The sequence below is a fragment of the Canis lupus genome, chromosome 24 (assembly GCF_003254725.2).
Source record: "Canis lupus dingo isolate Sandy chromosome 24, ASM325472v2, whole genome shotgun sequence".
Lineage (NCBI taxonomy): Eukaryota > Metazoa > Chordata > Mammalia > Carnivora > Canidae > Canis > Canis lupus.
Genome location: NC_064266.1, coordinates 22,386,386 through 22,413,842, shown reverse-complemented (window position 1 = coordinate 22,413,842; position 27,457 = coordinate 22,386,386). Strand labels below are relative to the sequence as shown.

General features: G+C 48.0%; 1 protein-coding gene across 2 annotated transcripts; it reads right to left on the bottom strand.

Moving 5' to 3' along the window:
• BPIFB4 (BPI fold containing family B member 4) lies at window positions 1-27,457 on the bottom strand. Of its 2 annotated transcripts, none has more exons than XM_025469729.3 (17): window positions 27,346-27,457; window positions 25,673-25,796; window positions 24,753-24,815; window positions 23,432-23,951; window positions 22,401-22,505; window positions 21,462-21,605; window positions 20,069-20,132; window positions 19,558-19,618; window positions 18,277-18,368; window positions 16,428-16,631; window positions 14,906-14,959; window positions 11,962-12,132; window positions 10,023-10,090; window positions 8,666-8,708; window positions 6,883-6,946; window positions 4,663-4,739; window positions 1-921 (listed from the first exon to the last, which is right to left on the bottom strand). In XM_025469729.3, exons 2-17 carry the CDS (start codon window positions 25,776-25,778, stop codon window positions 898-900), a joined length of 1,860 nt encoding a protein of 619 aa, XP_025325514.1. In that variant the 5' UTR covers window positions 25,779-25,796; window positions 27,346-27,457; the 3' UTR covers window positions 1-897. The 2 variants fall into 2 exon arrangements, with proteins under 2 accessions (XP_025325514.1, XP_025325515.1); XM_025469730.3 differs by having other exon boundaries at window positions 25,673-25,793; window positions 27,346-27,443.

Sequence of the window (27,457 nt, the reverse complement as noted above, 5' to 3'; positions counted from 1 at the left end):
CAAAGCCTGAGTACAGGGCTCAGCAGGTAGAAAGCCCTTGATGAACATGTGCTCTCAGAAAGATGGGACAGAGAGTCTTTTTTTTGGGTCCCTTTAACCTCTCCCCTGGGACCTGGGATACACCTGTCCACCTTTCTGGACCTGAGCAAGTCATGTTGGGAACACAGAAAAGGAGAGGATAGAGAGGGGCAGCTGGAAGCCAAGAAAAGAGTGAAGACCCTTGTCATCATGGCACACAGGAGCTAGGCTGGCTATAAGGCAATGCCTCTGGCAGTGTGAAGCCTGAGGATTCTGACCTTGTTGCTTCTGAGTCTGGGGCCCCCCCATGTGCTGAGGTGTGATGAGAAAACTGAGGCAAGAGGAATCAGCTAAACTGAGCCCTGAACCAAGGCAGTGAGAACTGAATTAAATCTCTTCCTGTCCATCTGTAGGGTCCTCAGAGGTGTCTGATATTTTTCAGTCATGAGTTGAACCATCCTCCATCAGCTCGTAGCTACAACTGCCAGGTGCCCCCAGTGCAGCCATGGAGGGAAGAAACACCCAGACCCTGAGGGAGGGTCCTCTGTGGAGACTTGCCCCAACTGCAGGGAAATTGGCATCTTTTATTGAAAGTGTAAAGTGCGCAGTGTGGAGTCTGGCATGGAGTCCAAGAGGTCTCAATCCACCAGGGGACCTCCATCCCAATGCAGGGGCTGCCCATAAGATTATTTGCCAGAAGAGTCACTGGTTGGTTACCTTCTTGGGTTGGGGGCAGGTGGGAAGAGGGTTGGGAAGCTTGGGAGGGATTTGTTGTTTGGGGTGGAAGGGACTCAGAGCTGGAGACTGTGTCAGGCAGAGCCTTTCCAGGGCTAGCTCTGGTTTCTTCTGGGGCTGCAGTAGCATCTCTGCCTCTGTCATTCAGGCACTCAGCACCAGAAGGTCCTTGGAGGTCAGAACAGAGAACCCAGTTAGTGGAGGAGATGGCTTCTGCTTAGAACCTCAGCAGTCAGCTGTCTGTGGATTGGGTAAGGCACATTTCCGGGAGCAAGCAACCGTGAACAATGAAGATTTATTGGGATTAAAGGGACCCGAGGAGCACCCTGGCCATGTCATTAGCTTGCCCAGTACAGGAGACCTAAGGCAAGACCCTTCCCTCCCTGCCTCTCATCTCCTTCTTCCCCCAAATAAGGGAACCAGTCTTGAGCCTCAGTCCACATTCTTCCAAAATCAATTTTCATAACTAAAAACATCTACAACAAAGTAAATAATGGAGTTAACCCATAGAATGAAATAAATACCCATAAGTCTGTACTGATATAAATCATTGGGTAAATAAACTAATGGAGGAGAAGGGATGGCTCTTACTTGTAGAAAAATTTCAACTAATAAATGTGGAAGGAGTGATAGCAATAGAAAGTCTCCATTAGGCAGATTCCACAATAATAACTGTTGCAGACAAGAACCATCAAAGAATGGCAAAATGAGTGGGAGAAAGTGTGGTGAGAAATAGGATATTTGGGTAGTGTCTCCAACTATCTCCTCATGAGATATTTATCAGTTACAATGGGAAAAATAGTAACTTAAGTGGGAAAACTGGCAGGGACTTCCTTGACCACATGATCAAAGTCAGTATCCCCAGGAATAAGACACTGACATTGCATGCCCCCCATGTGGTGCGCTGAGAGGGGCACAGCATCCCTTCAGTGGCGTTCTTGCCAAAAATAAATAACCTCAATCTAATCACGAGAAAACATTGGTCAAATCCAAGTTGTAGGACATCCCACACAATGGGCCAGACTCATCAGAAATGTCAAGGTCATAAAATACAAGGAAAATTTAGGAACTCTCATACATCAGAGGACACTGTTGCATACTTGGATCGACAGCCAAGTGCAAAGCAGGATCATGGATCCTGAACCAGACAAAGTACAGTAGTGGGAAAACCATTGAGAAAGGTCTGTAGATTAGTTAATAGTTTTATATCAATGTGAACTTCCTGATTTTGATCATTATACTCTGGTTATATAAGATGCTAGTGCCACACAAGAAACTGAGTGAAGAGTATTCTAGTACTCTCTGTACTATTTTTGCAACTCTCCTATAAGTCTAAAATTGTTTTTAAATGAAAAGTTAAGGGGTGCTTCGGTGTCTCAGTCAGTTAAGCATCTGCCTTCAGCTCAGGTCATGATCCTAGGGTCCTAGAATTGAACCCCACATTGGGCTCCCTGCTCAGCAGGGAGTCTGCCTCTCTCTCTCTCTCTCTCTCTCTCTCTCTCTCTCTATCTCACCCTCTGCTCATGGTCTCTCTCTCACACAAAAACAAATAAATAAATGAAAATCTTTAAAAAGATAAAGTTAAAATAAAACGTTAGATCCATATAATAATGATGAGAAGGAGAAGAGGAGGAGGAAGAGGGGGAGGAAGAAGAAAGAAAAGAAGGGGAAGGCATCTAAGTAGCTCAGTTGGTTGAGCGCCTGACGCTTGGTTTCAGCTCAGGTCATGATCTCTGGGTCAGGAGATGAGCCCTACTCTGTGCTCAGCAGGGAGTCTCCTTGAGGTTCTCTCTCCCTCTGCCCCTGCTCCTCCCACCATGTGCACGTGCACACACTCTCTCTCTTTCTCTCAAATAAATAAATAAATACATAAATACATAAATAAATAAATATTTTTTAAAAAGAAGGAGAAGAAAGTAGTTATCATTTATGGAGGCTGTGCAAGATCAAGACTGGGCTGGGTCTTTTTTTTTAAGCTTATTTATTTAAGTAATCTCTGCAGCCAGTATGGGGCTCGAACTCATGACCACAACTCACATGCTCTACAGACTGAGCCAGCCCGGTGCCCCAAAGCTGGATCTCAGTGGTTCTGCACCTTTCAGATCCAGCACCCTCGTTTACATTTTATCACAGGTATTTGTGTTGTCTCCTTTAATATTCTGAAATGAAATTCATAATCTATATAATCTACTTACATCCCTTGCTGGAATATAAAGAAATAAAATCATTCCCACTGATTTAAAAAAGGCCCTTACATTGGGAAGGGGCTTGCAATACAGCCCCAGTCGAGAACCACTGGTTGGAACTGCGTCTATTATTCCAGTACAAAACCGACTTCTCACCAGCTGAGTGACCTTGGGCAAATGGCCTACCTTTTCTGATACTCGGGTCCTTCATCTATGATGTGTGGGCAAGCAGTGACCAGGCCATGCTGAGGCCCAAATGTATGTAAAACAGTACATGGGGCAAAGTACATGCTTGGGAAATGGGATGATGATGATGGTGGTGGTGGTGGTTGTGGTAGTGTTGTTGTGGTCATGATAAACTTGTCCCAATCCCATCTATATTTCTCTGCCCCGTTTTAAAAATGAATAACAGCATTAAAATGCTGTATCTCATTTAATTTCAAACTTGATGAGTGGACATTATTTTTCCCCATTTTCAGATGAGACTGAGGCTCAGAGCATTGCTGAGGTCCTACAAGAGCTCAAGAGATAGGACCATCCACAAGCACTGTCCTACATCTGACCCCTGCCCACACTGCCCCTCCAAGGTCACTGCCCACCTCCCCTCACTGCCCCCCTGAGGCAGTAGGGTGACACCCCTGGGCTGAGACCCAAGCCTGGCAGTTGTGTGAGGAGCTGGGCTCTCTGCATACCACTGGACGCAGTATGGATGCGGCCACCTTTTGAAAGGAAATTGTCATTCTGGAGCAAAGGCCCATTCTTTCCATTTCTAGGAGTATGTTCTAAGGAACATATTGAATCCTGAATCCAGAAACAGGTTTGTGAACCAGGATGTTCACTACAGGATTCCTTATCATAACGAAGACACTGATAATGACGGACACTTCTAGGGTGTTTTTTATGTGCCTGGGGCTGTATAAGGCACTTTACAGTAGAATCTCACTTTATTCTAAAAGCAGCCCTGTGGGGAGGTGCTATGATTAACCCCTTTACAGAGGTAAAAACTGAGACGTTAAGTGGCTTGTTCAGGGTCGCTCAGCAGAATCAGAATTGGAACCCAGGCCACATTCTTTAACACTAATGCCCTACTGAGCAAAGTCATATTTAAAAATAAACCTCCAGAAAGATTGGAATGAAAAAGAGCTAAGTGGTCATTTTTAGGTTGCAAATATGTATCCAGGAGGATAAATGTGTTTGTTTAATCTTTCCTGTATTTTCCGAATTTCAGGTAATGAGCACATGTGGCTTTCATAGTGGCAAAAAGACCTTCTGCATTTGAATGTCAAGGCACCTACCAAGATTATATTACTTCAGGAATATTTATCCAAAGGCCCATCGTCCCACTGTCTGGGAGAGATCTGCAGGGGCCAGGACTGTACATTTTATTCTCTGCTGTATTCCCACCTCTTTGCACATCGTCTGGCACTCAATAAAAGTTTTTCCAATGAACTACATGGCACTTCCACTGTGGCCAAGCCCCTTACTGCTCTGAGCCTTAATAGTCCCATCTGCAATATGGGAGCAATGACGTCTGTCATAAGGATGAAAGGTATGGTGGATGGGGAAAGGGTTCTTAAGGGTTCTTCAGCCTTGTTTCTTGTTCCCTTAGTGCCCCCCTTTGAAGGAAGAGGCCCCTGATGCCCCACCCTTCCACTCCCTTCTCCTCCTCCTCCCAACTCCTGGGCATGGAGCCAAGAGCAGAACAGAATGCTTCTCCCCTTACCTCCAAGACGTCGATGTCTGCATTGCTGAAGTCAATGTTGAGGATTTTGGGGAGAGGGACACCAGAGCCCAGCACAGCTGTGAAATGAAACAACAGCCAAAGGGTCAGGCATAGTCAGCATGGCCAAGAGGCATTACAGGAGGCCACGGGTATTTTCAAGGAGACCAGCCATTTCTTTTCCATCTCTAGGCCTTTGTCCTAGCAGGTGCTTCTGCTCCGAGCACACTCCCTCACCCTTGCCTGCCTGCCCAGTTTCTGAACTTTCCAGGAGACTCTGGATGTCACCTCTTCTGTGAGGTTTCCCCCACCCCAGACCAAGCAACCCTGGGCTCCTGCCATTCCCTTGAACTGCCCCCTATCTTTACAGAAATTAGTTCTCTGTTTCCCTATCTGTCGCTTCTACCCAGATTGTGAGTTTTTTTGCAGGCAAGGACTATGTCCCCAGCATCACCCAGCCCTGCACTGGGCACAGAGGAGAGGACAGGTGTTTGCTGAATGGAAGCATCTGTACATGGAGCCCAACAAGTGACCGTCATGGGTGTATCATTTGCTTTTAGATTGTCAGAACTTACACAGATTCATTTTGTTTCATGTTCTGGGAAAGAAGGAAAGAAGGAAGGAAGGAAGGAAGGAAGGAAGGAAGGAAGGAAGGAAGGAAGGAAGGAAGAAGGGAAGGAGGCAGGGTGGAAAGGAAGGATGAAAGGGTAGGTGAGGGTAACTGACTCAAGTGAAGTTAAACAGATTTGCTTAAATAAATAAATAAATAAATATAAATAAATAAACAGATTTTCTGCCTCCAACAGGACTTTTCAGATAATGAAGGACATTGCGAATCTAACCCAGAGCAAAATATTCAGAATTTCCCAAACTGGCTTGGCCATGGAACCCTCTTCTTAAGAGTACCTTAGGACTAATTTTTCATGGAACCCACTTTTGAATCATGACCCTGATCCAATATCTCACTTTTGAGAATGGTAAACTTCGTTGGAGTGAGAATGAGGGACTTGCTGCCAGATTCATACCACCTCTTGGTGACCAAGCTGGGTGGAGAGTCTCTCCTCTTGCCTCAAAGGTCAGCCCAGCTCAGCCTGGCTCCTGACATCATCCTCTCCCGCCAGGGAACATGCATGGCCTTGGTGACCAGGGCTTTCCTGTGATTCCAATTCAGCCTCCTCTGGTGACAGCTTCCAGGATAAACTTCTGTTTGACACAGAGAGCTCCCCAAATGCACCCCGGCTGGTAGAGCTGATACCAGGCCCTCTCCATCCTCTTCTCTAGAAAGTGAAAGTGGGGAAAGGGAGGGTGGGGGTGCATTGGCGGAAGTGGTGGGGGTAAGGTTTCCAGGTACAATGGGGTTCAGCTCTCCTAGCCTCCAGTAGCCCCCGAGTTCAGGAAGCTTCCTGATAACATCCCTGAGGCACCACAGAGAGGAGGAATCATGCTCAGTCCCATCCTTTTGTGAAGCTGGGCAAAGAATACCCTCTCACTGATAACGTGGCTGCCTATAGGTCAGATGCTGGGTTAGAAGGCTTTGTCAGAGCAACTTTAGCTTTATCTGTACTGAATGAACATTTTTTACAACAATAATGTGTTCATATAGTCCCTGTATAAGTAAAATTAAATACATGATTAAGAATTAATCAGGGACCCAACAATGTGAATATACCTAGCAATATTAAGCTTGTACCTAAAAACAGGTAAGAAGGTAAATTTCATGTTATATGTGTTTCACCACAACTAAAAATAAACACTAAAAAAAATCAGGAAATACCTTGGATTATATTTTTTCTTTAATGGAGAAAAAAGGAGTTTAGAAGAAAGTATAACCAGATGTTGAGATTAATTGCCTCTGGGAGGTGAGATGTTACTTTCTAAGCTGTTCTGGGCTTTCTATAACTTACACACATATCATTTTCATATGTAATCAGAAGTTTACATAGATAACCAGAAAAACAAAACAATCGGCCAGATAAGGAAGAAGGGGGAGGAGGAGAAGGAAGAGGGGGAGAAGGAGGAAAAGAAGAAGGAGAAGAACACAGCAGAAGCAGCAAACAAGGAAGTTGATGGACCCAGACAACATTTGCATTCAGAGGGTTAAATAAATAAGCTTAAAATGAAGGTCTCAGAAATACTGTTGAGGCAGAATGGTTGTGTGTCAAATATGCCCAACAAACCAGCAGCCGCCAGGTCCCCAAGTCATACACGTTCCTAAGCTCTCACCGTTCATGGCAGGCAGAAACGCCAGGTCAAAGATCTTCCCGACCAGCACCTCCAGGAGGCCAACCTGCAGGAAAGAACGAGAACTCAGCCCAGGCAGGGGTTCACTTGCTCGGATCCCCAGGGCTCCTTGAGGCCCAAGCAGGAGGAATGGAGCTGCTCAGGGAAATCTGGCAGCTGCTGTGACTCCAGAACCACCCAGTTGGACAGCAGCAAGGCACATCTGTCCACCTGCTGTCTGTGCAGTTGAGGAGACTGAGATCCAGAGCAGGACAAGCTCCAGTCCAAGACTTATGGTGAGGCAGGGACTGGGGGAGGCCCAGGGCACGTAGTCTCTGGTAGCTCGCTCTGCAGCCACCATGGTGTCATGCAAGGCCCTTGGGCTTGGGCTGTGTAGCCAACGCTCCAGGTTCCCAGCCTGGTTCAGTCTCTACAGGCCTCTGGTAAGTTTCCCTCACCTCTCAGACCTTCAGCTTCCTCAGCTGTAAAATGGGCCGGCAAGCCCAGCTTGCAAGGATGCAGCAAGGGGTACAGGCGGGTCAGGTAAAATGCCCAGCCTTGAGACTTTTCATGTGTGTGCACTCCTAACTTCCCTAAGCATAGGTTTCCACATCTGAAAACAGGAGGAAATAATACTTCCCTTGTATAGTGGTTGTAAAAGCCAAATGTAAACTCCTCTATGTAAAGCACCTGCCTTGGGGTAGTACCACATGGTAGGACAGTGACAGGAGCAGGGGACTTTTATCCTAGCGCTGTGACCTTGGACAAGTCACCCAACTTCTCTGCATTTGGCTGCCTTATTTGGAAAATGGGTTAATAATTGTACCCAAATCATAAGTTTGTTGGGAGGATTAAATAAGAGAAATTTGTTTAAAAAAAAAAAAAAAGGCTTAATTTGGTGCCCAGGGCCAGTCTCTGTTGTCCCAGAAATATTCTCTAATTTCACACTATGTGAGTTTCTTTTGCTGCTTGGACTCCAGAGATTTCCGTTTTGGTCCCAGCTTTGCCCCAACAACCAGCTGTGAGGCTTGTCAGTGCCCAGCCCTGGGGCCCAGTTTCTCCATCTATAGAATGAAACTGGTGACACCAACTCCATGGGTTGTAGAGGCCGGGGTCAGAAAAACTCAAAAATAGGCAACACAATAGATATTTGAGTTCCTTTGCCCATGTGGAAATCTCACCCAAGCTCATTTGGGAAAGCAAGCCTCTGTTAGTCGTCAATTTGTAAAGAAAAGAGGGGACATTTCTAGAGATTTCGGTGGTGTGGGGGACCCAAGAATAAACAAAGAGATGATGAAACAGGACCAAACCCTAGAAGCTGAGCATCTCCGATTAGAAAAGCAGAATTCCAGAGCGTGGTGGTAAAGTGTGGTTAGAAATAAACCCAGCCTGCTTGCTAAGGCTCAGAGTGGGTTGGCATTGCTCAAGATTACATGGGAGTGACAAAACCAACCCCCGCCCCTGTGTGCCACGCCCCCCATCCAGAGAGGCAGGGGTCTCCCATGGGACATGACTGACCCTATCACCTCCCCTCCCTGGAATGGAGGGATTTGGGCCAAGTTGTCTCCATGGGAATAGTCAGTAAAACGGAGCAGCCTCGCAGGCAGAGTTGGAGCTGTGAGTCAGTAACTCTGTCCCCTCCCTGCCTTTGTGGGCCTCAGTTTCCCCACCTGTAAATGAGGCTTGACAGAGATGATGCCAATGCTTTGGCATCCGCAGACTCCCTGGGCCCCAGCCAGCATCCCAGAAAGGGATGCCATTCCCTTCCTCTGAGCTTAGTACTTACATCAAAGTTGCCTACGTTTGAGGTTCTGAGGTTGAGGTGAGTCCTGCCAGTAAAGCAAACAGCCCGTTAGAAGTAGTGATTGCCTGAGAATCATAAGAGCTTGTATTTCAATCAACTATTAGAAGCCCCCCTCCACCAACATCTCTCAAAGACCTCACCTGACCCCGGAGGCAGTTAATGAGATCAATGTTGAGCTCCGCATATTGAGCACTATGTACTGGATGTGATGCTGAGGCTTTTATATCATACACAGTAGCCACCTTATCTGAGATTTCATTGTCCGTGGCTTCAATGACCCGCGCTCAGGGGCAGCCTCCAGAGACAATCTCCCTTCTGACGTGTTGTCCAAAGGTCAATACTAGCCTGACATTTCATTACAGTGCCTACGTCATTCACCTGACTTCATCTCATCACGTGGGCATTTTATCATCTTACACCATCACAAGAAGAAGGGTGAGTATAGGGGTGCCTGGGTGGCTCAATCAATTAAGCATCCAACTCTTGATTTCAGCTCAGGTCATGATCAGGGTGGTGAGATCGAGCCCTGTGTTGGGCCCTGCACTGAGCATGGAGCCTGTTTTTCCTTCTCCCTCTGCTCCTCCCTCAGCTTGTGCTCTCTCTCTCTCTCTCTCTCAAATAAATAAATAAAATCTTAAAAAAAAAAAAGGATGAGTATAGTACAGTATTTTGAGAGAAACAACATTCACATAACTTTTATTATAGTACATTGGTATAATTGTTTTATTACAAGTTATTGTTGTTAATCTCTAACTGCACCTAATTTATACATTTATAAGACATACTCAGGTATGTCTGAGTAGAAAAACACTGTGTAGCCAGGGGGTGGTACCAGCTGATCCTTCAGGCATCCACTGGGGGTCTTGGAACATATCCCCCATGGATAAGGAGGGACTGCTGTACACAAGGCCCTGAGGCAGCAAACCCACCTCTCCAAGCCCTAGTTGTTTCCTCTGTAAGATGGGAGAATAATAATCCCAAATCTGCAAGGCCATTGCAAGGCTAAACAAGACAATGCCTATAAATACCAAGTGCAAAGCTGGGCACGTCATCATCATCACATCCATCGCTATTATTATTATTGATATAGTAGTTGTTGGCGGTAGGTCCTTTCTATTCAGCTCACGGCATCACCCACCCTGCCCAGATCTCACCAGCGGTCTTAGCAGTCACAGCCCAGTTTCATCCTTGCAGACTCTCAGATTTACCCAGCCCTGACAGCCATGCAAGGGGACCTCTGGTGTCCTCCCGGGCGTCCCTTCAGGAGCCGGCACCAGGCACGGCAGCACCAAAGAGAACTTTCTGAGCAGCAGGAGCCTGAGTCTGCAAACCTCCTTACTTGTCCAGCTTGGCGTCGATCATGAGCTTATCTCCCTCTACGGAGAACATGGCCAAGAGTTCTGTGTCCTGGAGGAAAGGAGAGGAGAATGAGGCACCACTGCTGGGTGGACTCTGTGTGCCAGGAGCTGGCTAGGAGCTGCATGAACACAGTTGTCCCCCGGGATCTTGGTCAAACCTCCTTTTACGAGTTGAGATCCCAGTAATGCTCCCTAAATAATGGATAGCCCCCCTCTGGAGGGAAGGGTTGAGAATAATAAATTGCCTATGTTTGCTGACACGTGGGTTGCTTTCAAGTAAGTCAGCAGAGCCAAGTGAACATTCCTCAGAAAGATACTATCGCAGGGAGCAGCGATTGCTTGGCTGGTGGCGGTGTCTGAGCTGTCTCAGAGCGGGTGGGGAGGCCTGCAGCCTATGAAACCTGCTCCAGATGAGCCAATGCAGATGGGATTGGGCATCCCCAGTGTCAAGCACAACTACCCCTCACCACCCCCAGCAGAGGGCATAAAAGGTCCAGACTCAACCCCTCTCCAGCAGAAGCCTTATTATAGGAAAGTCCCTCTTTGCTTAACTCCTTCCCCCACCAAAAACATAAAATAAAGTAAATTAGTCTAATGAAAAAAAGGAAGCTCCAACACATTCAGGTGATGTTACTGCTAATAGTAACAATTATTGGGATGATGGAGTGGGAAGGGGCCAGACCAGGCAGGGCTGGAGAAAAGTCATGGCTGCATCTTAGGGGCACTGGAGAGTCATGGCAGGGCTCTGAGCTCAATCATACAACATTTGGGCGATTGATAGAAAAATTTTCACACCGTAGGGACTAATCAACAAGGGGCAGCCATTTCCATTCCCTGGATGAGAACCAACCCTTTTAATCTGGCATCTGATGATGCCCAAAAATGACCCCCAACACACCGTAACTTGGCATGCTCTAGCCAAGAATACCCACTTCCCAGATTAGAGGTGGCTCATTTAGTCTTGAGCACTGGGAAGAGAGACCGAGAAAACATAGCAGAGGGAACAGAACCCCAAGTGTCTGAATCTAAAGGTTTAACCACTGAAGGGGAAATGGCATTTAATACAGCACATTGTTTCAACAAGTATTTACTGAGCATCTACTGTGTGTGGGACCCTATGCTAGGCTCTGAGGATCCTGTAGTGAATAAGACAATTTGCCTCTCTGCCCAGCAATAAACTAACAAACACATTGTATAGTGACAGGTTAAGAACCAAGTAAAGCAAGGGTAGGAGAGAGAGAGAGAGAGAGAGAGAGAGATGGGAGGGAAGGGGAGGGGAGGAGAGGGGATATTTTAGATAATTGGTCTTGTGAAAACCTCTCTGGGGAGGTGACATTTGAACAGAGACCTAAAGGAAATGGGAAGTGAGTAATGAAGAGACCTGGGGAAAGAGCATTCCAAGTGGAGGAAACAGCATATGCAAAGGCCCCGGGGTGGAGCTCCACCTGGCATGTTGGTGAAATAGCGAGGAGCTGAAAGGTAACCAGGGATGATCTAGAAGAATTTTATGGGTTATTGTTAGGGGATTGATTTTTGTTTCAAGGTTGAAAGGAAATATTTTGAGAAAAGGAGCCACATGATTTTAAGAGGATTCTTCTCTATGAAATAACTGGAGATTATTGTATTTGTATTTGTCTCCTGCTAGGTACCAGGGACATGAGAAACTTATGGCATGACAGGTTCTTCTCCAAGTATCTTACTAATGCCCTGCTGCCATCCCCACAAAGTAGAGGAGAAAATCAAGCCCAGAGAGAGGGAGTGATCCACCAAAGTTCACACAGCTAGAAGTGCTAAAGACTGGATTTCAATCAGATCATTTGGCCCCGTGTTGCACTTGTAGTCACTATGGTTGGTATCATGGAGATTTGAAGGGATCTGGGGACTCAAGAAGATCACATGGCACCCACCCCCGACACTCACCACATCAATGAGGCAGATAGTGGTCTCAACGTCATTGGGCTGGGAGACCATGACCTCAGAGGTGGCAAACACCTTCACCAGTGCCTTGTCCTTTTGCAGCGTCACCGAAGGTGGGTTTGGCACCTGGATCCTGATGGTGAGTGGGCGGGACTCAGGGTACTGCTGGAACACCTAGGGGTGGACAGCAGGCCTGAGTGAGTGGGGCCCCGGGTAGTGAGGGTGCCTGGTGGGTCATCGGCCAATCTCTAAACACATGGCACAGGGTCTCACATCGGGCACCTTCAGATCCAACAGCTGCTCCAGCCCTACACACCACATGCAAAGACTCTTACCTGCTGCTGGGTTTGGGCAGGGGGCTGCCCTCTCTGAGCCTCTCACATAGGGTTACTGGGAGAATTAACTGTGGGGGTGACGCCAAAGCTCTGAGCTCAACGTCTGATGCCTGCAAATGCTAGAATCTGCTGCCGAGCAAGATGGGTTCACCTGGACATTCATGATTGTATCAAATCATTGCAACAGTTCCACAGGGTATTTTTTCTCCATGTTACAGATTTAAAAATTGTAAAAAACTGATTAAAAAACTGAGGCTCAAGCAAATTGTCCAAGGCTACCAGGAGAGCTGAGGTTCCCACACAGGAGTATGTCACTCAGAAGCCCAGGGCCTCCCTCCCCTCCTGCTCCCTCTGGATACCCCACTTGGAACAGAAAGTCCACAGTTTGGGGTGCCTCACAGTGAAGTCTCAGAGCAAGGTGTAACCTACCTGGATTTGCTGGGGTCTCAGGAGACCCACTACAGGAGGAACCTGAGCCTGTTTGCTGCAAATGGACTCCCCAAAAGCTAATTAGCTAAAGGAATAATTCATCAGACAATCAGTTCCCATATTTGCTAAATAATTGCTTTACCAAAAAATTTACTTTAAGGAACACTTTTTTTTTTTTTAAGATTTTATTTTTAAGTAATCTCTACACCCAAAATGGTGCTTGAACTTACAACTCAAGGTCAAGAGTCACATGCTTCTGACTGAGCCAACCCGGCGTCCCCAAGAAACACTTTTCTTAAATATATTAAATGAACATAAATATATGGGAAAAACTACACAGTTACTTTAAAAAGAAATTCATATAAATGGAAACTTCCGTGTGCAATGAGGCAGTGTGAATCCTGGTCTTGAGAAGACTATTCATTTTCTTGAACACATTCAAGGTGAAATTCTTTTGAACAAAGCCTTTTGATTGGTCTGTTGGCCAATCGGGTAAATTCAGTCAAATAACCACTCAGTGAAGTCACCCTTTGGTAAAAGGGCTTTTGACAAATCAATAATTTGGTGACTTGTCTTTTCACAAAGGGATTTTCAGGATAGCTGGAGGGGCCTAGCCCAACATACACTGTTTCCAACAATTAGCAACAGTGGAGAGGTTACCTCAAACTCTGCCCCCTGCAGCAGGAGACCCAGGATGCCCCTCTCAGCTCTGATGAAGACTCTCCTGGTGACTCCGCCCCTAGTCTGAGTCCCCTTGCTACAGACTCAGCCCCAAGTCAAGGTCTGAGTCCCTGCTCTAGCCTGGCTCTGCCACTGCCACATTGTGTGACCTCTCTGAGCCTCTGCTAGCCCTGTCTGTAAAATGGATTGATCCTCTTTTCTGGCCCCACTAAGAGCGGGGGTGGGGTGGTAATCAAAACCAAATAAAAAGTGTATTATTAACTTTTTTAATAAGCTCTAAAGTGCAGTGCACGTAAGAAGTGGCCCAATAAATAAAAGGTCCAGTTGGCTGAGGGCTCTCCCCACCTGCCTCCCAGGGCTGCCACTGTTTATGACGTTAGATCACAGAGTTCGGCCATTCAGCTTCTAACCACATGAGGGCGATAGTGACCATTTGTTGAGTTGGGTCTCCCTTCCTGAATTACTACCAGAAACAGGTAGAACAGCGAAATGTCTAAAATGGTTGTAGATTACAGCAATCCTTTAAACCTGCGTGACACTTACTACGTAAGAAGCTCTTTGCTGCCAGGTGCAGGGTAACAGGCTTGGGACCAGCGCTGGGACAAGAATAAAATTCCAGCTGTACACAACTACTAATCTGACCGGAGCACATTTGCCCCCATCCCTTTTAAAAAGATTTTGTTACTATTAACAAGAACAATAATAGTGAGCATTTATCAAATGCCAGCTCTGTGCCTACATTCAAATCCCAGGTTCAAATCACACAATGAAGTGGGTGTTGTTATTCCCGTTTTCCAGATGAGAAAGCTGAGGCCCAGAGAGAAGTCCTTTGCCTACGATAGTGTGGTTGAGACCTGCTAAGCTAGAATTCAAATTCATCTTTTTCTGCCTCCAAAACCTGGTTCTTCCCATCTTTTTTTTAAAGATTTTATTTATTTATTCATGAAAGACACAGAGAGAGGCAGAGACACAGGCAGAGAGAGAAGCAGGCTCCCTGTGGGGAACCCGAAGCAGGACTCGATCCCAGGACCCTGAGATCACACCCTGAGCCAAAGGCAGAACACTCAACCACTGAACTGCTCAGGCATCCCTGGCTCTTCCCATCTAAGCCATCGTGCACCTGAATGTGCTCTGTATCTGCATCTTTACATGAATTATCACCTTCATCTCCCTTACTCTCCTAGACCAAGCTGTGGAATAATCACTAGCATCCTTTTTTGACAGATGAGGAAGCCAAAGCTCAGAGATATAAAGACTCTTGCCTGAAGATACACAGCAACAAAGTAGCCAGGCTAGGATTAGACCTGTGCAGGCTAGTCCACTGCTAGAGCTCTGAGTCTTTCCATCTCAACCCTCCATGCCCCCCACTTCATAGGGATTTGGGCACCATATCTTTGTCACTACCCACCCTAGTGCTGAGTGTCTCCTCTTCTGACCCAGTTCCTGGGACAGCTAGAATGAGGGTAGGGCTGAAGACAAGGGGATACAGCTGCCTCACATACCTTGGGAATCAGAGCACCCAGCGTGGACGTGGTGAGAGGAGGAAGCTCTTCAAACTGCAAGACAAGAAGGGTCATGTGAACCCTGAGGCTATGGAGACAGATAGGAGTTGCTAATGCAGTGATTAAACTTCTACACACCCTCAAACAACCCCTGGGGGCATCGTCTTCCCCTTAAAGACCCCTTAGGAGGCACTGCAAGTCCAACAACCACCACCATACTGATCACGGTAGGTCTTCTGTGGTTGAGTGGACAGGGCCAGCTACTTAAGCTCACCACAGACATGACTTTACAGAGCAGGAGGGAAGACCTGACTCTTTGTCCTCTAAACGTAGTTCTTGATTAAAACAAGGTGAGCCTCAGTGAGTCCATGTGCATAACCCAGTGTCCACTAAATGCATCATTCTGCCATAGCTCTGGAGAGCCTATACTATTATTTCCTTAACGTTTTCTTTCAACTGACGTGCTTTTGAAAACCTCAAATACTAAAACATGGAAAGCCAGTACCATCTGACAGAAAGAAATGGCAACTGGAAGAGTGAATACAATAAAAGCAAAATAACACCATTGCATTCTGCTTGGATATCATTGTCTGTGGAGGGCTAGGGCTAGGGGTGTGAGTTCTGTTCTCTCTTGAGTTAAAAAGGGGACACTTGAAAGTGCAAGAAAAGGTTAATTATATACTAGCACCAAATGGAGACTTTCCTCTTGATGGAATCAAGATGGGCACAATTCATATGCTGTTTTTTTGGAGAACATATTATTCTTAGCAGATACACACAAATTTATGGAGTGAAATGTCATGCTTCCAAAAACATAAATTGCTCAACAATAGCTAGGTAGCTAACTAGATGATAGATAGGTTAGATAGGCGGATGAATGAAAGGATGGATGGATGAGAAGATGGACAGAGAGAAGGATAAATGGGTGGATGGATGGATGGATGGATGGATAAGTAGGTGGGTAAATGGGTGAGTAAGCAGATGGATGGATTGGTATATAGGAAGCAAATATGGCAAAATGACTGGTGAATCTGGGTGAAGGATATTTGGGCATTAATTGTAACTTTACTGAAGGCTTGAAATTTTCATAAGAAAAGATTTGGAAAGAAAATTATTCTAGATTATACCTTATTCTTACATGTCATTTCATTTTTTAATATCAATGTTTACCAATTTATCAATGTTTACCATTTTAAGCACTTATATTGGGATACATATATAGGAATATATATTGTGCTTTTAAAGAAAGATTGGCATAAAATTAAATAGAACTGAATAGGGAGCAACTTTCTCATCATATGATTTGACATTACTTCATGCCGTGGGTGTGAATCAGCTAACATCACTGTAGGCACCATGCTTTGGTAAACACTGACATAGTCGATCTATGAGTGGGGAATGGACTGTCTACTACTGTTGCTGCTTTAAAGCAATTTCCCCAAGGCTGTGGGAACTAGACAGGATCAACAGGGAGCTGTCTGCTGCCCAGCCCAGCCCACCTCTCGATGGCGCCATGACTCACCATGCCGTTGGTGATGTCAATATCCAGTGCCCCTTGCTTCTGCAGGAGGGCCAACACCGAGCCCAGGAAGTTGGCAGAAATGGCCAGTTGTGAGTTGGTGTTGTCGCCCATGGGGGGCAAGTCTGGCATCTTTTGTCTGGGACTCATGGCTGGCCGCCCCAGAGGGTAGTCAATGAGCTCTCCTCCAGCCTCCCCAACCAGAGTCTGGGGAAGCAAAGAAGGAAGGGGTCACAGGGGAGGGTACAGGGAGATGAGTGGAAGAAGAGGCTGAGACTGGGGTAAGGTCCTGAATCTGCCTCCAGGCAGCCTTCCTCGATTGAACCCACTGGGTCTGAGTTTTCTTTTATGACCCCCATGTCTTCTTCATTTGTGATGGAATGGAACCTCTTGCAGTTCTCATTTTACGACCACTAATAATAAATACATCCTTTGCTTTAAATACATGTGTGACATAGATTCTTCCTCCCTCAGTCCTGCTAAAACGAGTCAGCATGTTTATGGATCTGCAAAATGCCATGGCGTATCTGCTCTCTAAAGACCAGACCTTTCCATGGACTACAGGTATTGTGTGATCTGACCCCCCAAGGGATTTCACCACTTCACAGAGAGCCACTCTGTCCCTCCTGCCCTGGGCAGTCCCTGCCACCATCTCACTACCCCCACCGTGGCACCTTCCCACACACTATTCCCATCCCCCACACTCTTCTCTTGTTATGGCCCACTTCTGTGGCAGGTCTCAGCTTAAGTGTCACTTCCTCCATGAAGCCCTCCATGACCTCCCTGGGTACATCATTTTAAGCACTTATATTGGGATACATATATAGGAATATATATTGTTTCAGGATACATATATAGGAATATATATTGTTTCAGGCTCTGATATCCTGGGACCCTCTTTCACCACACTCATGATCTTTAATTGTGTATTTGTTTGAGTGACTCTTGGATGGCTTATCCTCTCCAATAGATTGTAAGCTCCATGAAGGCCAAGATTTTATCTTGCTCACCATTGCACCTCCAGCCCCAGCCCAGAATCTGGCAAACAGCAGGTATCCAACAAACATCTCTTGAATAACTATTGTTTATGAATATACTAGGTGTGATGTATATAGGTGCACAAGAATGCTGTGTATGTGGCAGCATGGGTGTGCATATGCAGGTCTGTAACTGATGGAGCAAGGGGAGAAGTACTCATGCTGGTACAGCCCAGGGGAGGTACACATGCGTGTGTCCCATGCACAGTTAGGAGCCAGATTCAGTGGTGTGCTGGAACCAGCTCATGCCAGCTCAGAAGCTGTGACATTCTATGCATGTCTTCCCAACACTTCATTCAGTGATATCAAGTTGGTAGCTTGAAATTGGCCACAGTAGCAGTATTTAGATCATGGAAATCAGCAAATGCTACAAATTGGGACTTTTTTTAATCATGGAGAGCCAGATGTTAGTACTTATCACTACTGGCCAGATTCATTCCTCCTGGAAACCCAATCCCATAGTAGCAGAAGGTAGATTGCCTGGGCTTAGATCCCAGGCTCGCATCTATTCACTGTATGACCTTAGACAAGTGGCTTAACTTCTGTGCCTCAGTTTCCTCAATAAAAGTTCACCTTATTAAGTCATACGGTTGCTATGAGGATAGCCTGAGTTAATCTACATAAAGCACTTATAATGTGCCTGGCAAGCAGTAAGTGTTGGCTGTGATTGTTTCCTGATGTGGCTCCTAGAAGGTCCTCAAGTCATCAAATGAGGGCTCTGTTCGAACATTGTTTCCCATGAACTGAGTAGAAGCCCATGAGCCTGACGCTCACACCCGGGCCCACCTCCCCTTGCCCCAAGCCCCGGCACTCACATTGAGGTCCAGCTCCAGAAATTCACCAGTCACAAGCGGGAGGCTGGAGAAGGTATACTGGACACTTCCCAATATCCCCAGAGGAACCAAAGCTGTAGGGAAAGATAGAGGTCACAGGGAGTCCCCTTGACCCTCCAAGATGCCTTCCCTCCTTGTGCCCCAAAGCAGGCAGTGCAGCAAGGTTCCAGCTCCAGACAGCATGAAAAGAGCAAGAGTTCTGGGTTCACATTCCAGCTCTGCCTCTTCCTTGCTGTGTGAACTCAGGCAAGATGCTTTACCTCCCTGAACTCCAATTTCCTCCTCTGTAAAATAGGCTTAATATAACTCTTTGGGCTTGAGATTCTGGATATGGATAAGCTTTGTAAACTGTGAAGTACCATGACCAGGGAAAAAGTTTTAAGGTTCCACAATATGGTGCTTAGTTGAAGCTAGGATTTCTCTGACTGCTTGTGACCAATAGCCCCATCTTTTGGGCTCTTCCTCCCTTGTTCCTGGCCACAAAGGGAGAGAATTTTACCTACCTGCGAAAGCCATCCTCAAACTGCCTAGGGTCCCCAAGAAATGGGATCACCACCTAAGGGGGCCTCGCTGCATGACTATAGAAACTATAACACCTCATAAGTTAGGTGTCTCCATTATGTTGGCCCATACGAAAGGAGATCCCTGGAACCAAGCTGTGCATGAACTATGGGGCAGGCTTGCCTTCAGGAGTGTTCACTCAGAAATCTTGCATCAACTTGACAGGAAGAGCACTAGGTGTTACACTATATGTTGGCAAATCGAACTCCAATAAAAAAAATATACAAAAAAAAAAAGAGAAAGAAATCTTGGATCATGGAGTGGTACTGGAGCCTGGTACTGAGGACCTGGACAGTCTCCATGGTGTCTCCTGCTATTTGCTCTCTAAATCCTCTGTGGGCTGAAGCCAACCCCCCCATTTTAGAGATGAGGAAACTGGAAAGTCCTTCCAAGTCCACGCAGTTGTCGGGGCAGAGCCAGGGCTCAAAGCCAGCCGCCCAGTCCCAGTCCAGAGTATTAGCTTCCGGGCCAAGTGGGAAGCTCCTCCTCCCGGGGGGATGTCTGACACCAAGGGGAAAGGCCAGGTAGCCTCTCTCTTGTGGCATCAACCACACCACGCTCCATGGGCCTATGAGAGCTCTACTGTTCCCACCATATTGGAACCTCTTCCCAGACACTCTATGTCCCCAGTGCCTTTCATGGCTGGACCCAGATCAGGGCTGGTAAATGTTGGCTGAATGAAGCAAAGCAGGAAGCACTTACAATCCACGAGACCCAGCTGGTCATTGACAAGACCCAGGACCACGTCCACAATGGGGCAGAGCTGTAGGGGGAGATGGCATGAGCATGTGATGGGGCTGGGGTTGGGGAGAGAGTGCATGAATAATGATCATAGCTAACATTTACCACCATGGGCTCCATGCTGGGCACTGACCTTTCCCAGGGGGAAGGCTCTCTCATAATCCCCATTTTATAGATGGTAAAACCAAGACTCAGAGAGGGGATATGATTGTCACACAGTTTGGAAGTGCCCGAGCTGAGAGTCAAACTAGAAACTGCATGACTTTTAGTCTCCACTTCCCTATCCCTTCACTAATTTGTCCCTCCATATTCCTCTCCGTCCTCCCCAGACTTCCAAGAACATGTCCCAGCTTCTGGCTTCCTCCATCCCTCTGGGTCACCTGCACGCCCACAGGGATGGAGGCTGGACTGTGGTCCCTCAGTCTGGGGAAAGTTTGTGCTTCTTGCTTCCTGTCTTGGGGCGGGTTCTTACCAAGTCAGGGAGGACGTTGGCCAAGACTCGGTTCACTAAGTTGTCCACGAGGTTGGGGAGAAGCCTGAGAAGAGAGGAGTGGGGAGGAGGAGGGAGCTCACCAAGCTTGTCTACACTCAGGGCCCCTAGCCAGGCCCTGAACAGCAAGAACTAGAAATTTGTTTTGAAAGCCAGAAGGGTGGTGGCTGGACCTGACTGGACAGGCTACCCCAGCAAATAGTTTGACTTTTCATTCAATTCATTCACTCATCTGTCCATCCATCCATCCATCCATCCATCCATCCATCCACCATCCATCCATCCATCCATCCAACAAACAAATGCTCCTGGAACTCTGCAATGGGCCAGGCCCAGGCCAGCATGTTCCTGAGTTATGAGTGCAAAAGGTGCTCCCTCCTGCTCATCTGCCCCTCTAGAGGGCTGCTTGCCACAGCTTTGTGCAGTCTGTCCAAAGAGAAATGAACCTCTTACTTTATCCAAGCACCTAGCACCGTATCTGGTGCATAGTAGGTGCTCAATAAGCATATGTGCAAGGGAGGGGAGGAGAAACCCTGGCCGGCAAAATGTGCTCATTTGGTCCACAAGAGGAAATGAATCGTTGATGTTGAAAAGTTTGGGAGATAGGGTGGGTTCTACCAACAAGGAAACAGGTCCAGAGAAGTGGTACAGGGCAAGTTTAAGTGCATCACCCAGCTATAAACTAACTGTCCTAACCAACAAGTTAAGGGCAGAGGGAGGCAAGAGATCATAGTATTGATTCAGAGACAAGACATGTAGATGGACAGACAGACAGACTTTTAAAGCAAGAGTTTGTTTCCTGAGGCCCTGCAGTGACGAGAAGGTGGCTATCCCAACACAAGGTGTCACCGACAGCTTGGTCGCTTAAAGATCCATCCTCCCTGCCCCCACTGAACACTGCCCTGTGTTTTGGTCTCCTTTTTAAGTGGATTCACACCTTATGGGGCCTTGCCTTGGTTCCAATTCTCATTGGGTGATAGGGCCCTTGAGAAGCACATGCACGTTTATCCACACATGGGTGCATGTATGTACATACATGTGGGGGCGAGGGATAATTTTAATTTAATCTGTGTACATTCAGGGCACAGACTGTTTTTCTCTTTCTGGGAAATTATCCAGCAGATACATCGGTCCACATTTAAAATGCACATAAATGGTTATTCATTGTAACCTGCTGGTCAGAGCCGAAGATTAGACAAATTGCAATGTCCCCACACCAGTGGACCGGATCAATAAACAGAGGTGCTCAAGGAACAGTGGAGGCAAGGTTTGAACTGCAGGCTGCTTCTAGAGCCTTTGCTCATGACCATCTGGTTTGTCAAAGACAGACCACTGCACCTTCCCCCCAGGCACGCCGCTGCCCACTGGTACTCACCCTCGAAGCAGCTTGACTTTAATACCTCCCAGGAGGGTGTCACATCGCTCAATAACTAGCCGAGGGTAGCCCGTGCGGTCCATGGTCAACCGCACCTTGGCCGTTATGTTCACTTCCACGGCGATGTCCAGGAAGCCAATGAGACTAGAGGAGATCATGGGGCCAGGGAGATGGTGAGTCAACCTCAACTCCAGGCAGCTCAGCTTCATTCAGTTCTACCCAGCACCTTGCCCCTTGGGCTCCATCCTTGCTATCCCTGCTTCTTGCTTTTGTGCATCTATTATGCACCTTGCTCATCTCTAGGTGTCCCAAACTGAAAGGCTTCCCCGGTCCCTCTACATCTGTGAACAAATCTGTCTCCCCCTTAGTCTATGAGAGCTTCCAAGGCTAGGAACAGGGGTGAATATATGAATTCCATAACATAAATTCTGGTTTCCATGGTGACCTAGTTTTACAGACATGACCCCGTCCCATAGGGAGAAATCAGTGCAAAAGTCCACTCCCTAAGGTCCTTTGATAAGCACGTACTTTGTGGCAGGCATTATTCAGGGAAGCATTTGCTTGTCTTTCCCCACCTGTGGCCACAGCCACCTGGAAAAGGAGGTGTCAAATCGCCCATTGCAGGTGAAGACACTAAGGCTCAATGACATTAGGGGGCCGACCCGAAGTCACACAGCTTAAAAGAGGGTCAGGATTCAAACTCGAGCTGTCACTTGTCTCCAGCCTCCCAGAGTTTCACAACCACGTAGGCTACCTTCACTGCTGATGGGGACCACGAGATGACCTGAGACCGAGAGTACTGGTAACTCATTAGGTCTTACTATTCCCCCACATGATGGATGAAGAGGCTGAGGTGCAGAGAGGGGGAAATGACCTGCCCAAGATCTCCCAGCCAGGACATAGGGTGACGGGGACCCCTCTAGGGCCGAGGGTACGCACCTCTTCCCGTTGATGGCCACACGGGTATACAAGCTCAGGTAGACGCCCACGCCAGGCAGGAGCCGTACCGACACCCGGGGTAGGGTCAACTCCACGATGCGCAGCCTGCCGAGGACCCAGGGTGGTGAGATGCTGGTCACCCCCACTGCCCGCCACCCCTTACTAGGAATGTCCCGTCTCGCACCACCTCCTTCTCTGTGCTGCATTCATTCCTCCTGGCTCTAAAGAGACCTGAGGTTTGTGGATAGAACTTGGAAAACACAGAGAAGTGAAAGGGAAAGAATGCCATGGCCCATGCTCCTATTGCTTGGAGACCCACTGTTTACATCTCTATGCATTTCCTTTGAATCATTTTTCTTATAAAGATGCCATTTCCTCTGCTTGTACCTGCCCCCTCTTTGCCTGGTTCCTTCCTACAAATTCCCAGGTGTCAATTTAAGATCCTCTTCCTCCAGGAAGCCTTCCCTGACCTCGCCCATTATACATATCCTCATTTCCCCATGAACTGGTTACCAGTGTTATAACTGTATGATTATTTTCGGGTGTCTTTATCAAAGCCCATATACCCCATCAGCCTACAAGCTCCATGAGGACAAGAGATGTGTCTTTTAGGCTAACCACGTGGCCGCATGCCCAGTGCCGACACAGTGGCCTGCACATAGGAGGGGCGCTAAGTATTTGTTGAATTAAATAGTGAATATGAGGAGACTGGCCATACTTGAAATCATATATGTGTAATTTTAAAGCCGTGTGTGTTTTCCACTTTAACTATGATATGACCATTTTACAGATGAGGAAATCGAATGAAAAGAGTGGCCTAGAGTCACACACATACATAAAAAGGTGAGCTGAGACTCAAATTCAGAACTGCTTAAGGACAAGACCCAAGCCATAGCACTTGGAACTCTGAAGATGTCCAGTCCTGACACCAAGCCTTGATGTGCACGGGGCTCCCACTCCAGGGCCCTGGGGTCACCTCGTTTGTAGGTTCATCATCTGGACTTGATAGGGAGAGCCGGGCCCCTCCTTACCCAGTGATGCCCTGCACCGTGCTGAGGATGCCGCCCTCGCCGAGCACGCCCAGGACTCCGCCTCCTCCGAGAAGTCCTCCATCACCAAGGAGACCACCTCCACCGAGCAGGCCACCTTGGCCCGACAGGATGCCATCGGCTGCCAGCATGCCCCCAGTGCCCAGCAAACCACCTGGGCCCAGTGCCCCCGTGGCTACACCGGGCGGGATCTCTCCAGGCCGCAGCTCTCTCCGGTGACGCCGGCCCAAGGCTGCCGCACCTTCGGCGGACCTGTACCGCCCGGGGCCCCTGTGGCCCCCGTATGCATTCTCGGCATTGCGGTAGTCGCCGTGTCTGAGGTCCCTGATGCTTCCATCTGACTCAAGGATCTCACCGTATCTGTATTTGCCCCCCAGCTGAGCGGTGTTGTCATTGGTCTCGATGTGACCATACTTGTAATTACCGCCAAGCTGGTTGCCATTGGTATATTTTGGGGGGCGCTCTCGGACATGGAAATCGTTGTAGGGAACGCCACTGACACCTCGGGAGAATTCAACGCGTCTGTAGTCATTGTAATGGTGTCGGCCACCGCCCAAGAGACCACCACCGCCACCCAGCAAACCACCACCACTGCCACCCAACAGCCCCCTACCACTGCTGCCACCACCACCTAATAAACCTCCCCCAACTCCGTCTTCACCCCCTCCACCCCTTCCACCAAGCAGGCCCCCCAGGAGACCACCGCCCTTACCACCACCACTACCACCCAATAGCCCTCCACCACTGCCACCCAACAGCCCCCCACCACTGCTGCTTCCGCCACCCAACAGCCCCCCACCACTGCTGCTTCCGCCACCCCACAGCGCCTCACCCCTGCTGCCTCCGCCACCCAACAGCCCCTCACCCCTGCTGCCTCCGCCACCCAACAGCCCCCCACCACTGCCACCCAACAGCCCCCCACCACTGCCACCCAATAGCCCTCCACCACTGCTACTACTTCCACCACCCAGGAGCCCCCCACCACTACCACCCAGGAGCCCACCACCACTGCTGCCTCCGCCACCCAACAGCCCCCCACCACTGCCACCCAATAGCCCCCCACCACTGCTACTACTTCCACCACCCAGGAGCCCCCCACCACTACCACCCAGGAGCCCACCACCACTGCTGCCACCACCACCCAATAAGCCTCCCCCAACTCCGCCCAACAGGTCGCCACCACTCCCTCCGCCCCCACCACCAAGCAGGCCCCCTAGAAGACCACCACCCCCACCACCTCCACCTCCACTTCCACCAAGCAGACCCCCCAGGAAAGGTCCGCCACCATCACCACCAGCTTTACCCATGGGCACCTCTCTCAGGGCTGAGCGGAGAGCATCACTCTGCTGTAGGGTGCCCGAAATGGCTGCAGAGAAGCAAAAGTTCAGTCAGGGCTTTCTCCCACAGCCTGCAGGTGCCAGCTTTGGAGCACTGCTCAGATCTCTGGCCCCACTTTTCCCATTGGTAAAATGTCGGGGTTGAATGGGAAGACACCTCCAGGCCAATCCAGCCCTGACATCGTGGCAATCTCACTAGCTGTATTTGCACAGCTAGTGCAGACCTTGACCTGCACACACTTTAACTAGATTTCTGTATCATTCACCAAACCTGGAAAGATTTTCTTCTTCTTTTTTTTTTTTTTTTTTTTAGATTTTCTTCTTCATCCTTCCTTTCGAGTGTTCCATACTTTAGAGCTTATAAACCTGCTAAAACAGGAATTGAAGCAGGGCTTGTCTTCAAAAATGAGGTCATTTTTGTCAAGAATTAAATACAGGAATAATTACAGCTCCCACATTTAGGGCTTCCCATGTAGCAGGAACTGTGCTAAGTTTTCAAAAGGCTTTTTCATTCATCCTCATCTCTGTCCTCTGCAATGCAGCCAAAATCACATCGATTTTGCAGATAAGGGAACTGAGGCTCAGAGAATTCAAGTCTTGGACTTAATGTCACACAGTCAGTATTTGAGCCCCAGGAAAGCTGACTCCAGGACCCAAGCTCTTAGTCACTGCAGTCTACTGCCTCGGAGGTAAAGTCCTGAACATGGTGTCTTGCACACCATAAGTGCTCAGGAAATGGTAGCCAAAAGCAAAGGGGGGAATAATTTACCCATTCACCTGATGCAGAATCTGCCAGTGAGGAAGAGGGTCCTTGGGAACTCCAGAGTTGGCTGGACAGCCCTGCCCACCCCATGTCACCTCTAACCCCCTGCAGGCTTGGACTCACCATTGCTCAGCACATCTTTGGTAACCCTGAGGACAGTGTTTGTCTCTTGGAGGGTGCCACAGACAGCTGCCACACACAGAGCAGCCACACACCAGGCCGTCCACATGCTGGCGCAGCTTTTCTGCTGAGGGGACAGTGCATCAGGTGGCTGTGGCAGGGAGTCACCACCCTGGCCAGCAGATGGAGCTAGGCACCCCCCACCCCCACCCCAGAGTCATATTAAGATCCTGAGGCCCAGAGACTGGGAAATGTACTGAGGTCACATATAAGGCAGGTCCAGAATTCCCAATACCATCTTCTAAGTTTTTCAAAATGCAATGAATCTGGATACATAAAGCAGATTCATTAACCAAACTGTTCTAGAGCCATGGACATCTGATTATCTCCCAAGATGACATTTCCAAATGGAACAACAGGGAGAGGGGTAATGAGGATTCCAACCAAAATAGCAAACTAGAGGCAGACAGGTTCTAGAGATCTCTCCAGCATCTACCCCTCTGTTTACTCACCAATCCATCCATCCTCCCATCCATCCATCCTTCCATCCACTCATCTTTCCATCTGTCCATCCATTTATCTATCCATCCTTCCATCCATCCATCCCATCCCCCTATCCTCTCATCCATCCATCCATCCATCCATCCTTCTATCAGTTCATCAACCTGTCAACACATTCATCTAGTCATTTTTTTCAATGCATCCAGCCAGCCAGAAAACACTCCTACCTCTTTGGAGGAGACAGTTCTCCACCACGTAGTTAATATTAAGGGCTCTGTATCAGAGCTATCCGGATTCTAATCCATAGACAAGAGACTTTACCTTTTTGAATCTGCCTCCTAACCACTAACACATTGTGTTTAGTATGCAGTAGAAGCTCAATAAACTGCAGCTGTTGTTATTGTCTTGGTACTATTATTTCAGAACCCTAAGAAGTGGGTGTGGAGTGTTATGACATTGGAGGTGAAGAAGCATGCATTTAGGGGTGAGCTCCTCAGCCTCTAAGAAACTTTATTTTGGTGTCTCCATGCCCTCACCCACTTCTCTCACTCCCTGAACTCAGTCTATGCAGTTATCAGCTTCCCAGGATCATCGACTTCCCTCTGGGCCAAATTGTGAAATCACTGGCTTCAGCTCCCTTCACTTATGTACCCTCTTCCTTTTCCCAGGTTCTACTTCTCTTGAAGTTCACAAAGCCCCCAAGTTTTCCCCCACTCCCATCTACTCCCAGAATATTGGAAGCACTCATTTATACTAGAATATGAAGGACTAATATGTACACAATTTTTTTTCTGGTTCCTTACCTCATTCTAACCCACTATCTAGAAAGTTCTGTGTTCAAAGATGGATCACCACCTTCAGTTAAAAAGATGGGCTCCAGTGGAGGGATTTCTGGCAAGCAGCTGAGGGGGCTCAAAAAAGTAAAGGTATCAGGTACCCCAAATCCCTGGGAAATGTTAAGTGCAGCTCTGTTAACTCATGTAACTGGTGTGACTCAGACCCTTTTTTTGGTCCCTGAGAGACTCTCCTGACTATGTCCATATTATAGGCAAGACAACAGAGGGTCAGAGCGGGGTCACCCTGGCAGGTCTCCAGTCTGAGACTCTCCTCATTGCCTCCTGAGGCCTCAGCCTCCCCCTGCCCAGACACTAAATAGGGAAGGGGCCCCTCCTTACCCCTGCAAGGTCCCTGCAGCTCAGACTTGAGAGGTCCTGTTCACGGGGCCCTCTGCTTTTGGCTGAGTCTAGTTACAGGCCAGCCTTATATAGCAGCTGGGTCGGAGCCCAG